The sequence below is a fragment of the Giraffa tippelskirchi genome, chromosome 11 (genome assembly GCF_054371585.1).
Source record: "Giraffa tippelskirchi isolate mGirTip1 chromosome 11, T2T-mGirTip1v1.2.pri, whole genome shotgun sequence".
NCBI lineage: Eukaryota > Metazoa > Chordata > Mammalia > Artiodactyla > Giraffidae > Giraffa > Giraffa tippelskirchi.
In genome coordinates, this window is record NC_137285.1 from 133894352 (window position 1) to 133912719 (window position 18368).

Here is an 18368-nt window from a genome sequence, read left to right on the forward strand (position 1 = left end):
TACAGTCTGAACATTTATTGTCTCATATTTAAAAGAAATCACCATTTCAGAGCATACAAAGTAATAAATTACAAAGGGTCACTGTCTGTTTTGTATAATACATATGTTGTGTTCTGTAAGGAAGGGTTTTGAGATGCACCAAGAGCTTTGATGAAAGAGTATATGGAAGAAAGACAAATTTAACTAAAGGGAATTAAATGCTAACATTCATTCAGTGCTAACATCAAACCTTGCAATCTTAGCTATCTTAAATGAAGCATTTATTCAGCGAAAACACAACAGTAATTTCATCAAAGAAAAAGTTGGTAAAGTGAGTACAACTATAAAGCTTTTGATATAACAGTTGTATTCCAATTGAAACCATATCAATATTTCAAATAATTCACGCTGAAAGCATTTATCAACATTATTTTAATCTGTTTTTTCTGCCATCTCTTCTGCTTTTCTTTTTTCAGGCTGGTTGTCATTTTCTAAGCTTAGAGACTTTTCAGTTTCATTTATTTGATTTGTTACCAAGTGCTGCCAGTCAGCTTCACCAGAAGAGGACGCATCTAAATCAGTATTTTTAATCTTGACTGCCTGAAAATGGCCTTGTAGCAGAGTTGATTTCAGAAGCTTTGTTTTCACCTAGGAAATACCAAGCTTGTTTTACCACTGAAATTATTACTCATCTTCTAACCAGTCATCAAGAAGCATGTAAAGAAAATCCTTCAGCCTCTACAATTAGAGGTGTGTGATGAAAACCCACTGTTGTCTTGGCTATTTTCCAGCTACCACCTTAGTAATTTTGGCATCAAAAATAACTATAAAATGTGAATTTGTAGGCTCATGTAGTAGCTCTTCAAATAGCTCTTCAAGATAGACTCCAGGGATACCACAAATGTTTTCTTAAAAGTCTTAAGCTTTCTTTGAAAGAAAACATATTTAAAACAATGCAGATAAAAATCTGTTTTGTCTGCTACTCCCCTTCCCTTCCCAAACAAGTCTATGTTTTGTATCTTCTATCAAGGCTGGGGAAAATTTTAAATGCTAATGGAAGTAAACTGCTGTATACAAACTGCCTTTTACTTCAGGTTTCCTCTTACGCTTCAGAGCACCATTGTGGAGAAACAGGAAAGCGCAGTGAGGTGTTAAGTTGGTGTGTTTCCAAGGCACCACATTGGGTCATACTTCTAATACTGTGTTAAAGAAGTTTTTTGAAGGTTTTTTCTGAATATAATTAACTACAAGTTTAGAAAATAGAGAAAAGTGTAAAGAAACTAAAAATCACTAATAGTCCGCTATCCAGAGAGACCTGTCAACATTTTGGTATTTGCTATTAGTCTTTCTATTTTTAGCATCTATATTTTAGTGTTGACCATTCTATAGAATTTTATATCAGTTTTTCCTTCTGAATTGTTTCCTATACAATACAAACTTCTCATAAGCAAATGCCAGTGGCTGCAAAATACTTTTTATGGATGTGATAACTATGACCTATTGTTGACATGTTTCCAATTTATCCCTATCAAACAAATTTGAGGGCTTCCCTGGTGATGCAATGGTTAAGACTTGGCATTTATACTGCAGGGAGAACAGGTTCAGTTCTTGGTCAGGGAATTCCCCACATGCTGCAGGGTGTGACAAAATTGAGTTAATTCTTAAAAAAATCTTATATGGTCTTCTTAGATAAAATCTTCTCTTGAATGGGAATATATTTTTGAAGTACAGAACAATAAGAATTTGATTAAAATTACCCAATATTGCAACCACCATTAAACATTTTGATATAAGTATCCTAGACTCTATATATACAGTTTTTAAAAATATGGATCATTTATATGATTGTCTATGCTGGGTTAAAAACATTTTTAAATTTCCCTCTAGAAAGAGCATGGCTCCATCGTATTCCATGTTCCATAATCTAATTTATTGTTGGACATTTGAGTTGTTGGAAAATGTTTACTATTACTCAGCTATAATGTCATTTGTTCATAAATCTTTGTGAAGATCTTTGAGTACTGCCTTACATTAAAGTCTTTTCCAATCTGACAAAAGTGGCATATTTTTGTAACATTGTATTTTCAAAGTGAGATTATACAGTAACAATTTTTTAAATTGAATTTAAATGTTTACATTTATCTCAGTTCCCTAAAGGATGTGTCCTTTTGGACTGCTCTGTTTGGTTCCTGAGAATTCTAGTCAACCACCAATGTCCTCAGAGTCTTAGCCTCTGATCCTAGTGACGCTGGGTTCATGTTTGCCTCATTGCCTATGTTTTTTAACAGATGAAAGCAAAAGTATCAACAAAGGACCACAAAGAGGTCTTAAGCAATTCATTTAACTTCTGTGGACCTTAGTTTTCTCATCAGATTCTTTCAGTTACAAAATGCTATTACTGTAAAGAGTAACTGGATAAAATGCACATAAATATATATTTTTCATAATGTCTGACATGTAAGTGTTCAACATTCCTTGTGTAGCTCACAGGGCCAAAATGAATTAAAGTTATCCATGTGTAGGCAGTGTGTCAGCCTCATGCAATACTGAGAATAGTTAACAGAGAAGTAGACCAAATCCAAAGCTAGGTTGCTTCTGATTTTGTAGTAAAATGATTTGATGATCTGTATGACATAATGGTCCTGTTTTGCCAACAAAATGCTAGAAACATCTTGGTGCATTTGAGACCAAGTACAAATTACCCAGTTTCCCAAAATCCGTATCTTTTGACTTGATGGAAAAAGGAAGGAGACATTCACACATTACACTTTCCTTTTTCCTACTTAGTGGGAGGGGCAGAAGCAAGGATTGGCCATAGAGAGAAGCAGGATGTAATTTTAAAGTTTACATTTAACAAAACTTGTCCTATTTAACTTAACTTAGGTTTTGCAGCCTACATCAGTAATTCTAGTTACACATATGTTACCACATATCTTGGCTCCTTCCTTTCCTTCTTAAAAAATCACTCACCCTTCATCTCTTTCTGCCTGACTCAAAAGATCTGCTCTTTGGCCTAAAATTTCCCCCAGCCTAGTACTAGTCCTCTTTCTTTAAGCCTGTGGTTACATTTTAAAATTCTGAATGAACCTAATACTCAATGTGTGAAACAAGTGACTGCTTACTTCTGGCCCCTCTCGCCCATCATTCCTGGGTGGAATCAAGATTGCAGCAGGCTGCCAACCTAACCCCCTCTAAGAATAAAAAACACATTACTCTGGATCTACAGGAGAAAAGTGAATTAACTCATAATAACTACCCAGAATTTTACAAGACAGATATGGACAGTATACATAAAAATATGTTGAAAAATTTAAAGAACTTATATTTCCTTTCTGGCTGTAAGTCTTCATAAAATTCACTTTTCATTTAGAACAAGAGTTGGCAAACTTTTGCTGTAAAAGAGCCAAAGTAAACATTTTTGGTTTTGTGGGCCAAGTGGCCTCCCTCACAACTGCGTGACTCCGTCACTGTAACACAAAAGCAGCCACAGAACTACAGGTAAAGGAATGGGTATGGCTGTTGTAACAAGCCTTTATTGTTAATAAAAACAAGGCAATAGGCTGCATTTGGCCCATGAGCTGTCATTCAACAGCCCGTGATGTAGAAAAGCATAAGTAAGCAAGTAAACAGGGGTCATAAAAGAGGCTCGATTTTGGTCTTGTTTAATCTAGGGATCACAGCCTTTTCAGTAGACTAAGCAAAAGAGTTCACCTGCTTTTAAATTTGTCCCATGTTAAATGTTAATTGGTAACCAAGCATCGGCTGGGATAATTACAGAGCACACTGCTTGACACCAAGTGATGATAACTTTGCTAAACAGACATTTAGTATGTTTTCTGTGCACCAGTATTTTGAGAAGAAACTTCTATTAACGAAAATTGAGAAGGTGATGTAGCATCTAACTAACAGCCAAGATACCTAGTCTAAGTCCACTGCAAACTGTTCTTAATGCTCTGGAAAATTATTTCACATTTGTGTCACAGACTCAATATGGTTTTAAAGCTGTTATGGAAATATTTCTTCAAAAAAGTTTTAAATTTTATAAATTCTTGACATTAATTACAGAAAAAACATTAGGGATGCGGTATGAAGAATTTACCTATTGGGTTGTTTTTTTTTCTTTTTTTTTTAATAAAAATGGGCTTGAAAGGGAGATGTGAAATTTCCATCATACCCTTAAACTGTTTGAAAATAGGACAATTGTGTTAGAAGTGTCAAGTATTCAACCCAATCAGAATGGATGTCTACCTTTGATACTCAAGCTTCTTTTTGCTTTTGATTTGATTCTATGACTTACCCAATTAGCTAAAGGTCAGAACTTAGATTCCCAGTGCCTAGTCTACTGTGCATGAGTCACCACAGTTTAAAGACTGAACACTTGCGCATCAAGCTGAAATGATCTGGTCTGAGCTCATTATGTGAAGGTGAAAAACGCAGATCCTGATCTTAGTTTCAACTTTCCCAGAGGGACAGCTAGGCTACCTTACTCGAGGTTTCTCCAATTTAAAAATGGAAATAAAATGTACTATTAGAAACTTACTCATAAGGCTGTGTTACTGTTGTAATTTTCACTTTATATGTGCTCAAAAAAGTTGTTTAATGTGCATCTTTAAAATTTAAAATATACAGTGACTATGCAGTTGCTTTTTTGTCATTTTTCCTAACCTTTTTGGGTTCCTTGTAGCAGTTACACTTGAATTTGTTTTTTAGACTTTGAACAATACAGACTTTTTTGCACTGAAGTTTTGCACACTTAAGTTTAAAAACTTACAAATTTTCCAAAAAAAAAACAACCCAACAAAAACCTGTAAGTTGTAGTTAGTTGCTTTTCATATGACAAATGGATTCTTGGAGCCATATAACATCTACAAATACTTTGCTTAATATTTATATCCATACTTGATATCATATATTTATGAATATTTGATCCTTTCACATACTGTGTTTTAATTGAAATAACTTAAAATAGACAATTTCTTCCTTTGGAATAGTCACTTTCTGAAAATAATATAAATTACCTTAAGCACTATTAAAAACAACCAAACTTATTTAAGGCAGCTTTTATTATAATTTAAAACGCTCAAATGAGTGAACTATTTTTTAATAGTTAAAATAAGTAAATGCTCAAATGCCACTATTCCTAAATTTAGGTGACTGAAAAATAGAAGTACATGATACACTACCTCACACTCTCCTTCCCAAAACAGGCTGGATTATATCTATTTGATTTATACACTGTGACTTTTTCCTGCTGTTTTCCATCAACCTTAATTGTGAAAAATGGTGCCATGTTGCCCTCTTGATATTATTTTGGAGATCAGTTAGGTCTTAAACCATCCAGATGCATACAGTTCTACACATATCTGTAGAATTAGCTCACTAAGGTCTGCTCGGCAATATTTTTAATTGACTTACATGTTCTGTGGGAAAAGAAGAATCATAAAAAGTCTTTGCAATTGCATTCCTCTCTTCACTGGGCTCTCCCCTGGGATCTGGATGGATACTTGAATTATTCAAAGTGTCAGCAACTCTGTTAATGCTGGTAGTATCTGGTTGACAAAGAGGAAATGACAACTGAATTTTATTCTCCAGGGACTCATTTTAGTGACTAAACTTGTTTTTCTCTGATCCCATGCTTTTGTATTTAAAAAGTAACAATTTCTATATTCTTCTTATGTTGAATACTGGTTTGCATGGACTTTGCTCTTACATTAGGTACTTCATTTCAGAAAACATTTTATTGCTACTTTCAAAAACCTGCTGATTTCACGCTAAAACCAGTGAGTGACACAGTGTAAGGATCTTCTCGAACAATATAACATACATTAAAATGTTATCCTTATTCCCCTGGTAACTGGACTGCCTATGCATATAAACATTTATATAGTAAACATCTTACTAATTCAAAGGGAAAAGTCTGAACCAACTGAAAGATGTGTAAATTATATTTAAAAATAAATTGGCTATAAGAAGTCCAACAAAGGGCTGTCTAGTAGGGGGTCACTGTGTTTTAATAAATAGATAACAATTTAGAAAAACATGTCTTTGAAGGCTAAAAGATATTTAGGAGTATCTTTTATGAGTCTGAGTATTTTACAAGCTGAATTACTATAGAATTTTAGTCATCTCTCCTTGCATCCTAATTCTATCACTGAGATTTAATTTAGAAGGAAGGACTTGTAAGAAAATGGTAAATGTCAGACCTGTCCATTGACTAACAGCATTAAACTAACTGCTGCATTTGACGGACAAAATTAATGGAATCTGAAGTTAATGCATTTTATTATATCAGGAAAATGATAGTTTGTGAAATGAGATTTTACAGTGTGTTTGTGTTTTGTATTTTTCCATACATTACTTCTCAATTCAAATAAGATATACTTGCTTTGCTTTTAATTCCCACTTCTTTTTAAAATTTTCTCAATTTCCTTTTTAAAAGAAGCCTGTTAAAAGTCAAGAGGGGCCATGCAAAGCTTTCCTTATAAGCCATATTTCTGTAATGGGTCTAAATGTATATTATTAAAGAGGCAATTTCCCTAAAAATCTAAGACTGCCTAACAGCCCCAACAACTTAAACATGTTGAGATTGCTATTAGCAAACATTTTTATTATGATCATACTTCTTAAACAGTAATTATCTTTAAGTTACATTTATGCAGTACCTATACATGAGATATACTGCATTTCTATTTTAAAATGTCTTTAATAAGAAAATTTTAAAGTACACAAAAGTAGAGAGAATGAACCTCAATGTACTCATCACCTAGTTTCAGTACCTTCAATATTAAGTCATGTGTATGTCATCCATTTACCTCCCCCTCCCTCTTTCTTTATTCTGGAGGATTTTTTTATTTCATGTAGCAGTTTTTACTACACTCTAAAGAATACAACAGTCCCTACTATCTGAAATATTTACTATTTGAATGTATCAATATTGATCTATAACTATTAAGGGATTCAATTTAAAATGTTTTCAAACGATAAACATCAAGGATATGAAAGGTAATGTTACACCTCACTATTACTTGGGGCTTTCCTCGTGACTCAGATGGTAAAGAACCTGCCTGCAATGTGGGAGACCCAGGTTTGATCCCTGGGTTGAAAAGATCCCCTGGAGAAGGGAAAGGCTACCCACTCCAGGGTTCTTGCCTGGAGAATTCCATGGACAGAGGAGCCTGGTGGACTATAGTCCATGGGGTCACAAAGAATCGGACACAAATGAGCAACTAACACTTTCACTTGGCTTCCCTGTGTGGCTCGGGTGGTAAAGAATCTGCCTGCAATGCAAGAGATCTATGTTCGATCCCTGGGTCAGGAAGATCCCCTGGAGAAGGGAATGGCTACCCACTCCAGTATTCTTGCCTGGAAATTCCAAGGACAGAGGAGCCCGGTGGGCTACACAGTCCATGGGGTCGCAAAGAGTTGGACACAACTGAGGGACTTTCACTTCACTATTACTTGCCAAACAAAAACAACAAAGAGCTGGATTTGTGGTGCTAGTGAAGGGACAGACAAAACAGAAAAATTAAGGAAGGAGGGAAAAATTAGAAGAAAGTCAGAGAAACTAAAACAGTTCTGAGAGAAGGAAGTTTGTTTTGTGTGTGTGTGTGTTTAGTATAGAAAGAAAAGGAGTAAACATGAATGTAGGCAGAAGCCTTAACAACTTTACTGCATTTGCTCTAGAAAGTAAAAAAAAAAAAAAAGAGAGACTTGGATTAGGGAGACGTTCCTAATTTAAAATTAATGACATAAATGTGATTGTTTTTGCTAGTTTCAGTTCTTTGATAATGAAAAGGATTTTTTTTTAATTTCCAAAATGCAGTTGACCTCTGTACATGTTGATAATACTGGTTCAGATTTAAGTGAAAAGAAATCTGCTTCCATTTAAGTAAAACCTTCCCTACTTTTATATATATATATACATATACAGAGTCTTCAAGTTTAGGCAAAATAATATATATATAGTAATATAAATTTTCATATTAAACAATCTGGAAAATTTTTTACCATGAATAATAAGTAGAAAAACAAATTTTAAAATAATTATTTTCTTACCTGGTCCAACATCCTTCCTGGCCTCATCCACACTAACATTTTTACAAAGTGTCATCGAAACAATCTTTTTGTTTTCTAACAGACCTACTGGTCTCTCCTTCAGCAGCAAAGGAATGCTAGACGTTGAAGTGCTCACTGTTTGACTTTCAATGTGATTTACTTTTGACCAAGAACTAGGGCCTAAAAAATTCACATACACTAGAGTTTTCTCAGTTTTTTTATCTGAAGTTGAAAGATCAAAGGCTGGCCTTCCACTTATATTTACTAAATCTCCAGATGGCTTTATGTGAAATGAACATGATTCTTCCAGCTGTCCTTCACTGTAAATTTTTCCTGAAACAATGTCATTTAATGACTCCGTTTTCTCTGTACTATTTAACAATGTATGCTGTCTTTCATTAGGGAAGAGGTCTTTTTTTTCAACTTCAGTTATCTGATTCTCATCAATCTGACTTTCTTTGTTGGAAAACTCCATTTCTGTGGAAGTTTTCACATGAATAGCAGTTTTCATATCTTTGGCTTGTGAAACATCTATAGTCTCATTGTTAATTTGAAGATGGGAAAGAGTCACATTGTTTTCTAGATTCCCCAAAGAGTTCTCAACTTGACTGTTTTGCATATCATTCAGATTTTTCCGCATTGTTCTTTTCCCAGGGCTTGAGTTGGGTGTCACCAACATAGGCATGATATTAACAACTTTATCTGAATTCTTTAAAAGTACATTCAAATTGTCACTGAAAACAGCAGAAGAAATGGGGTGGTTGATTGCTATATCACAAGGAATAGCTAGTTCAGGTTGCTCTGAAGGACTATCACCAACTTGCTGAACATCTGAAGTTTCTTTAAAAGGCAATAGGCTACATTCACTTTTTTTATTTAACAGTTGTGTCTGTCTTACTTTACATTGCTTATCATCTAACATAACATTATTTGAATCCTGTAAACTATATTTCTGAGACTGGACAAGATTCCTTTTTACATCTACAGAAGAATCCAAATCTGTTTTGATTTGGTGGCTATTTGTAATTACCTTCTCTGTGGTATTTTCTTGAGTCCCTGGAAACAATCTGAACTGTTGTTTGAATGGCTCATCTTGAGAAACATCTTTTTTATGATTTGTATGGCAAGCCATCTCATTTAAAATACTGTTAAATGATGTTCTATTATTTTCGACCCCCAGATGTACATTTGCATGGTGAAGATCTAATCCTTCAGTTCTTTCTAGATGTATCTTTTCTATTTCCATTGATGTATCTGCCACTACAAAGGGATTACTTGGTGATTTAAGTTCTGTACACTCTTTATCTTTTTCCAAGTCCACCTTGTTTTTTATTTCTGTAGAAACCACTTTTGTAAAGTTGGTAATATCCAAGGTTTGTCCTTCACTAATTAATTCTTTTTCTATGCCGAGGGTTTTGCCTGGGGATATTTCACTTTGGTTTTCATCCTGAGGCACAACAATATCAACTTTATTCTTGGAGCTTTTTTCAAAAAGCTGTAAGTCTGTTATAATGAGAACACAGTAAAATTTTGGGTTATATACTAAAGCCTGCTTTTATAACACATATTAACTGTTTTTAAAAAACATATTTAATTTTAAATATTTCACTGGCAAGTTATTACACAAACATAATGACATCAGTTTGATATAAATACTGAGTTCCTTTTAATAAGCATGGTAAAATATTTGGTTCTACTCATATTAAATTTGTATTTCATAACAGAGAAAGTAGTTTTGGTTTAAAAAAGTAAGCTGAGGGCATTACAAAATGGTTATTTCTCTAGTCTGTTACTTCCTTTTGCACATACAGTACAATTCCATATAAACACACAGCTGATTAGATAAAAATTAATTTACACTAATAGTCATATTGTAATTTCTCTTATTACCTAGATCCAGAAGTTGCCAGCTGGTTTCTTTCCATCACTTTTTTGCTCACTACCTTGTAAGTATTTTTAAAATCTGGAATACTTTTGGGTACAGAATATCTACTTAAGATATTAATTTTATTCATCTGGGTTTTAACCATAGATTTCAAAATTTCAGTATAGTTACAATAATCTGTAGGCCATGAAGGGTTTTTTTAATCCAATCATTCTCTCTACAACATCCCCACCAAGTGGTTGTTCAGCCTAGGTTTGAACACCCTCAGACTACCTTCTTTAAACAACTCTTTTTCAATATGGATGAATTAGTCAATTATTTCAATGGTTACAGAAAGGTAATTTGAACTAAGAAAAGTGCTCTAGAATTTGGTCATCAAAAGGTTACTGGCAGCTCAGAGAACACTCTCAGCAAAGAAATGAAAGCAGAAACCAGAATGCAAAAAGCCAACTAGTAAGTGATGAGAAGGGAAAGCAAAAATGTATTTTTTCCCCTGAATATTGACTCTATTAAAGAACAGCTCAAAAGACATACAAGTCCTTTTGTTAAGACATACAAATAGAAAAGTATTTCTCCAATCATACTACTAGGTCCTCAAAGCAAAGAATGAAATTTATATTCCCCTGAAAGACCAATATAAAAATTAGAAAACATCATTATAACTGGGTTACCTTTATTACCTATAATGATTTCCTCTAAAAATGGGCCTTCTTTTGTTTCCCCTTTTTCTTTGTATTTAGTGTCTAAACAACAACTCTTGGTATTTTCTTCCCTTATTTCTTGCCTGGAATTATATTTCTGTATGATGGTGTTTTCTGATTTTTCCACTGACATTTCAGTGTTTTCTTCTGGAAGATTCTAGTGTAAAATGGAAAAGATTCCTTTAATGTAAAAAACATATTGTTAAAAAGTATAAAATATCTGAACAAATTTTGCTAATGAAAGTGGAATCTATGTTTCAGTTAATCATCCAGCAACTTGTATTTGAAAGCCAAATGACTCTTTTACTAAATTTAATATATTCCTCTTTATAACAAGATCACTCTAAGTTCATTTTGTATAGTCTATCATATTTAAATAAAATGGAGAGCCTTAGATGTTTTCAAACATGCATTCCACATTATTACAAATACCACATATTAAGAATCACTCCTTTATTAAAAGCAAAGTAGTCATGGCAGGCAAATTGTTTTGAGTGCTTGGTGTTTCTATGTATCTTTAAAATAGTGAATCAATTCAACATCTTTTTATTCCCCCGAAATATTGAACACATATTACATGGAAGCACTGCGCTAAGCTTTGGGATACAATGATGAACAAAATATAGTCGCTATCCTCAAAAAATTTATCGTCAACTGGGAAAGACAGGAGAAGAAATAACAGACAATTTTAATATAGATGGGGATAAGAAAGCACTCCAGGGAGAAGACATGGCATTTACAGATGTTAAAAGCAAACAAAACGATAGTCATTTCATGTAGTTCTACTTCGTAGAACTACCTGTGACTTACTTCAGCAAGAGCTTAGACGCTGTGAGAAGAATGGACAGAAATGAGTCTTGAGCTAGGCCTAGATCATTAAGGGCCCCCAAAGAGCATGCTAAGAAGTTCAGACTCTAACAGAAGTCAATGAGAAGTCACTGAAGGATTTTAGATAAGGTTATTAATATGAGCTGATTGGAAAGACCATTCTGGCTGCAGTATAAAGAATGGATTGTTTTCCAAACTTCACTGATTAAAAACTGCAATAAGAAATAAGTATGCCTCATAACACAATGAGCATACCAAACAACACCCACTCAATGAGATACATTCTAATGTTTTGTATACTACATTAGTTAATTTCATTTTTAAAAGAATGCCATTCATGAACTGCTAGGCCGATTTCCATGAATCACTAATAAGTTGCACGTGGTATCTGAGAAAGCCTGAATTAAGGAGAAACAACACATGAGGCAGAGAGAAGCACCAGAGAACGCCACAGCGTCCAGGTGACACCAGTAAACCAGAGAACGCCACAGCGTCCAGGTGACGCCAGTAAACCAGAGAACGCCACAGCAGTCCAGGTGACATCAGTAAAGCGAAGAAGCCTCAACAGACGCATGAATTATGTGCTGAGCTACCATCAACTGTTGAGCGACTGGATATAAAAACTGAGAGGAAAGTCAAGACTGATTTGCAGAGGTCAGACGGGGTCCCTAAGGGACTGGTGAGTGTCACTTACTGAGCTAGAAAACAGGAATAGGAGGGTTTAGAGAAAAATATCACGAGTTCATTTTGAATTTCTTGAGTTTGAAGAGTTAAGTAAGACAAAAAGGTGGAGATGTATAGTGAACATTTAGATGTACTGATTGGGAGCTTTTAAGAGAAAAATTGACTTGGAAAAATAGGTTGGAAGATCACTGGCAGATAGATGTCAACTGAAGACATACTGGTTGATGAGACTGATTGAGAGTATACTTTAAGAAGAGAATAAAGAATAAAATGCTAATGAAAATCCCCAAAGGAGAGGCAGGGAAAGAGAAACTTGCAAAAGAGAAGTTTGCAAAGGAGATTGAGAAAAATAGTATGATAGTTGCCAGGAGCTTTGGAGTTGGATAAATATAGGTTCAAATCCTGTTTCAGTATCTACTAACTGTGAAATCCTAGAAGGATACTTATAGAGTTGACATTTCAACATCATGGGTTTGAATAGCACTGGTCTAATTATACACAGATTTTTCTTCAACAGTAACTACTACAGTACTATACATCTGCAGTTGGTTGAACCTGTGGATGCTGAACCATCGATATGAAGGAACCATTTTTACGAAGGACTGATTATAAGTTATATACAGATTTTTTACTGTTCTGAGGGTTGGTGCCCCTAACCCCTGAGTTGTTCCAGGGTCAACCATATTAAGAGTTAACGGTGGGAGGCGGGGCTAAGATGGCGGAGGAATAGGACGGGGAGACCACTCTCTCCTCCACAAATTTATCGAAAGAACATCTAAACGCTGAGCAAACTTCACAAAACTACTTCTGAAGCCTAGCAGAGGACATCAGGTATCCACAAAGACAGCGCATTATCTTCAAAAGAGGTAGGAGAAATTATAAAAGGTAAAAAGAGAGACAAAAGAGTTAGAGACGGAGACCCGTCCCGGGGAGGGAGTCGTAAAAGAGGAGAAATTTCCAAGCACCAGGAAACCCTCTCACCAGCGGGTTTGGGGGAAGATTTCTTATCTAGGAGGGCAACGTAACTGGGAGAAAAAATAAATAAAACCCACAGATTACGTGCCTAAAGCAACTCCCAGCAAACAACCCCAGACGCTCGCATCTCCGCCACCAGCAAGTGGGGGCTGAACGGAGAGGAGTGGGCGGCATTGCCTAGGGTAAGGACTGAGCCCGAGTGCCCTGAGGGCAATCTGAGGGAGCTAACGTGAGATAGTAACCTAAACTGTGGGACAGCCAGAGAGAGAGAGAGCTATCCCGCAAAAAGCCCAACTCTAAGGCACTGCCGGCCTGCTCACAGAACAAAGAACTGAGCAATACCAGAGGAGAGCTAGCCGGCTGCAGACCGCCCCAGCCCCCGCCGGACACAGCAGGCAGGCGGGGCCCGCCAGAGCCGGAAAGGGGCAAACTCGGCCCCAGAGAGGGGACCCCCTACCAAACTGCAAACAGGCTCCCAGTTTCTAAGCAAAGACTGCCTGAGATCCCGGAGGGTCGACAGCCGCCGGGAGGGTCGCAGCCAGAGACCAGCTCCCCAGAACCGACACAAAGCACACCGGAGCCGGGCGCGCCCGTAAACCGAGGCGGGGACCAGGGAGGTGATAAGCCGCACCGCCCCAACAGGGGAGAGTGCCCTCGCCAAACTCCTGGCCGCCTGAGCAGCTCCGACCGGAAACGGCACAAGCCGCGGGCGAAACCGAGTCTGCGCCTTTGTGGAGTAACCGGAAGCCTGAACCTGAGCGGCTTAGACCTGGGAAGTGCACGCATCTCAGGGCCCACTCCCCGGCCGAGTAACCTGAAGCCTGAGCAGGGTAGACGGGGAAAGCACACACGCCGTGAGCGGGGGCGAACCCAGTGCGGCCGAGACACTGCGAGCTCACCACACACACGCCAGATTTGCAGTGTTCCTTCCTCCCCACAGCACGACTGAATAAGCGAACCTAAAGAGACCACCTCCACCCCTTTGTTGCAGGGCGGAAATTAGATACCGAAGAGACCTCCAAACAGAAGCCAAATAAACAGAGGGAAGCGCCTTGGAAGTGACAGGCCAACAGATTAAAATCCCTGTAGTTAATACCGACTGCATTGAAAGGGACCTATAGATCTTGAAAAGTATAAGCAGGAATAAGGATCTATCTGAAACTGAGCAGACCCCACACTGCTCACAACAGCTCCAGAGAAAGTCCGGGATATATATTTTTTTACTATTTTTTTTTTTAATTTTTTCTTTGTCTTTTTTATTTAAAAATTTTTTTTCTCTTCTTTCCTTTTTCTTCAAGTCCTCTATTACACCTTTAACTTTCATTTTCATAATCCACTATTAACTTGCAAAAAAAACAACAACCCTATTTTTGAAGCAAACTGCATACATATATCTTATACCTTTTGTGTTTTCCTTTTTTACTGTTTTTTTCCTGTTTTACTTTTTTTTACTGTTTCTTTTTTTACTGTTTTACTGTTTTTTTTCTTTTTACACTGTTTCCTTTTTTTCTTTTTTTTTATATTGTAAGTTTTATGAGTCTAACCTCTACTCTAGATTTTTAATCTTTGTTTTACATATTTGATATCAATTTTGTACATTTAAGAACCCAATCTTTAGGACCCATTTTTACTCATGAGTGTGATCACTGGCCTGATTACTCTCTCCCCCTATTGATGCTCTTTCTTCTCCCCCAGGGAACCTCTATCTCCCACCCTCCTCCTTCTCTTCTCAACCCAATTCTGTGAATCTCTGAGGGTGTTCTGGGTACCGGAGAACACTTCAGGAACAGGATACTGCCCAGATCTCTCTCTCCCCTCTTGATTCCTCCCTTTCTACTCATGCCCACCTCTATTACCTTCCTCCCCCCCCTATGTATCTCTGTGAACCACTCTGAGGGTTCCAGACTGTGGAAAGCACAGAGGGAAGTGCTTACTGACTAGATTGCTCTCTCCACGTTTGAATTCGCCTCTTCCCCTCCTGGTCACCTCAACCCCCCCACCTCACCTCATCTCTCCATGTAACTCAGTGAACCTTTCTGGGTATCCCTCACTGTGGAGAATCTTTTCACCATTAACCTAAAAGTTTTATTATTGATGCTATATGGAAGGAGAAGTCTTGAGGCTACTGCAAGAATAAGACTGAAAGCCAGGGGAAACATTAATTAATAAGAGACCATCCAATAGCCTCCACATATACACTGAAACCAAGCTCCACCTAAGAGCCAATAAGTTCCAGAGCAAGACATACCACGCAAATTCTCCAGCAACGCAGGAACATAGTCCTGAGCATCAATATACAGGCTGCCCAGAGGCACACCAAATCCATAGATATCTCAAAAATTAATACTGGTCACTCCATTGCACTCTAGAGAGCAGAAATCCAGCTTCACCCACCAGAACACCGACACAAGCTCCCCCAACCAGGAAGCCTTGACAAGCCACCTGTCCAACCCCACCCACAGTGAGGAACCTCCACAATAAAGAGGAACTTCATACTACCAGAATACAGAAAGGCCACGCCTAACACAGGAACCTAAACAAGACGAAAAGGCAGAGAAATACTCAGCAAGTAAAGGAAAATGAGAAATGCCCACCAAACCAAACCAAAGAGGAGGAGATAGGGAATCTATCTGAAAAAGAATTTAGAACAATGGTAATAAAAATGATCCAAAATATTGAAAGCAAAATGGAGTTACAGATAAATAGCCTGGAGACAAGGATTGAGAAGATGCAAGAAATGTTTATCAAGGACTTAGAAGAAATAAAAAGGAGTCAATATAGAATGAATAATGAAATAAAGGAGATAAAAGACACTCTGGAGGGAACCAACAGTAGAATAACGGAGGCAGAAGATAGGATAAGTGAGGTAGAAGATAGAATGATGGAAATAAACGAAGCAGAGAGGAAAAAAGAAAAAAGAATCAAAAGAAATGAGGAAAACCTCAGGGACCTCTGGGACAATATGAAACGCCCCAACATTCAAATCATAGGAGTCCCAGAAGAAGAAGATAAAAGGAAAGGCCATGAAAAAATACTCGAGGAGATAATAGTTGAAAATTTCCCTAAAATGAGGAAAGAAATAGTCACAGAAGTCCAAGAAACCCAGAGAGTTCCAAACAGGATAAACCCAAGGCGAAACACCCCAAGACACATATTAATCAAATTAACAAAGATCAAACACAAAGAACAAATATTAAAAGCAGCAAGGGAAAAACAACAAATAACACACAAGGGGATCCCCATAAGGATAACAGCTGATCTTTCAATAGAAACCCTTCAGGCTAGAAGGGAATGGCAGGACATACTTAAAGTAATGAAAGAGAATAATCTACAACCCAGATTACTGTACCCAGCAAGGATCTCATTCAGATATGAAGGAGAATTCAAAAGCTTTACAGACAAGCAAGAGCTGAGGGAATTCAGCACCACCAAACCAGCTCTCCAACAAATGCTAAAGGATCTTCTCTAAACAGGAAACACAGAAAGGATGTTTCAACACGAACTCAAAACAACAAAGTAAATGGCAACGGGATCATACTTATCAATAATTACCTTAAATGTAAATGGGTTGAATGCCCCAACCAAAAGACAAAGGCTGGCTGAATGGATACAAAAACAAGACCCCTATATATGCTGTCTACAAGAGACCCACCTCAAAACTAGGGACACACACAGGCTGAAAGTGAAGGGATGGAAAAACATATTTCATGCAAACGGAGACCAAAAGAAAGCAGGAGTCGCAATACTCATTTCAGATAAAATAGACTTTAAAATAAAGGCTGTGAAAAGGGACAAAGAAGGACACTACATAAAGATCAAAGGATCAATCCAAGAAGAAGACGTAACAATCATAAATATATATGCACCCAACATAGGAGCACCACAATATATAAGGCAAATACTAACAAGTATGAAAGGGGAAATTAACAATAACACAATAATAGTGGGAGACTTTAATACTCCACTCACGCATATGGATAGATCAACTAAACAGAAAATTAACAAGGAAACACAAACTTTAAATGATACAATAGACAAATTAGATTTAGTTGATATTTACAGGACTTTCCACCCCAAAACAATCAATTTTACTTTTTCCTCAAGTGCACACGGAACTTTCTCCAGGATAGATCACATCCTGGGCCATAAATCTAGCCTTGGTAAATTCAAAAAAATTGAAATCATCCCAGCCATCTTCTCTGACCACAATGCAGTGAGATTAGACCTCAATTACAGGAAAAAAACTATTAAAAATTCCAACATATGGAGGCTAAACAACACGTTTCTGAATAACCAACAAATCACAGAAGAAATCAAAAAAGAAATCAAATTATGCATAGAAACAAATGAAAATGAAAACACGACAACCCAAAACCTATGGGACACTGTAAAAGCAATGCTAAGGGGAAGGTTCATAGCAATACAGGCGTACCTCAAGAAACAAGAAAAAAATCAAATAAATCAACTAACTCTACACCCAAAGCAACTAGAGAAGGAAGAAATGAAGAACCCCAGGGTCAGTAGAAGGAAAGAAATCTTAAAAATTAGGGCAGAAATAAATGCAAAAGAAAAGAGACCATAGCAAAAATCAACAAAACTAAAAGCTGGTGTTTTGAGAAGATAAACAAAATTGACAAGCCATTAGCCAGACTCATCAAGAAACAAAGGGAGAAGAATCAGATCAACAAAATTAGAAATGAAAATGGAGAGATCACAACAGACTCCACAGAAATACAAAGGATCATAAGAGACTACTACCAACAGCTATATGCCAATAAAATGGACAACTTGGAAGAAATGGACAAATTCTTAGAAAAGTATAACTTTCCAAAACTGAACCAGGAAGAAATAGAAGATCTTAACAGACCCATCACAAGCACGGAAATCGAAACTGTAATCAGAAATCTTCCAGCAAACAAAAGCCCAGGACCAGCCGGCTTCACAGCGGAATTCTACCAAAAATTTAGAGAAGAGCTAACACCTATCCTACTCAAACTCTTCCAGAAAATTGCAGAAGATGGTAAACTTCCAAACTCATTCTATGAGGCCACCATCACCCTAATTCCAAAACCAGACAAAGATGTCACAAAAAAGGAAAACTACAGGCCAATATCACTGATGAACATAGATGCAAAAATCCTTAATAAAATTCTAGCAAACAGAATCCAGCATCATATTAAAAAGATCATACACCATGACCAAGTGGGCTTTATCCCAGGAATGCAAGGTTTTTTTAACATCCGCAAATCAATCAATGTAAT

General features: G+C 36.8%; 1 protein-coding gene and 1 long non-coding RNA gene across 28 annotated transcripts in view; one reads left to right on the top strand and one right to left on the bottom strand.

The window, feature by feature from the left end:
- The window catches only part of CCDC73 (coiled-coil domain containing 73), a 144219-nt gene continuing 125851 nt past the window's right edge, over positions 1-18368 (bottom strand). For 17 of the 27 annotated variants that reach the window (XM_081543729.1, XM_081543720.1, XM_081543737.1 and 14 more), the window contains 4 exons: positions 10591-10777; positions 8035-9537; positions 5395-5528; positions 1-627 (listed from right to left, as the gene is read on the bottom strand). In XM_081543729.1, coding sequence (XP_081399855.1) covers positions 412-627; positions 5395-5528; positions 8035-9537; positions 10591-10777 — 2040 coding nt within the window. In that variant the 3' untranslated portion in view covers positions 1-411. The remainder of the gene's footprint in view (positions 628-5394; positions 5529-8034; positions 9538-10590; positions 10778-18368) is intronic. The other 10 variants (XM_081543732.1, XM_081543724.1, XM_081543740.1 and 7 more) reach the window with 1 other exon arrangement.
- LOC145526918 (uncharacterized) overlaps positions 12012-18368 on the top strand; it is a 29330-nt gene continuing 22973 nt past the window's right edge. Inside the window, exon 1 of the long non-coding RNA XR_014069300.1 lies at positions 12012-12127. This is a non-coding gene — a long non-coding RNA (uncharacterized LOC145526918). The remainder of the gene's footprint in view (positions 12128-18368) is intronic.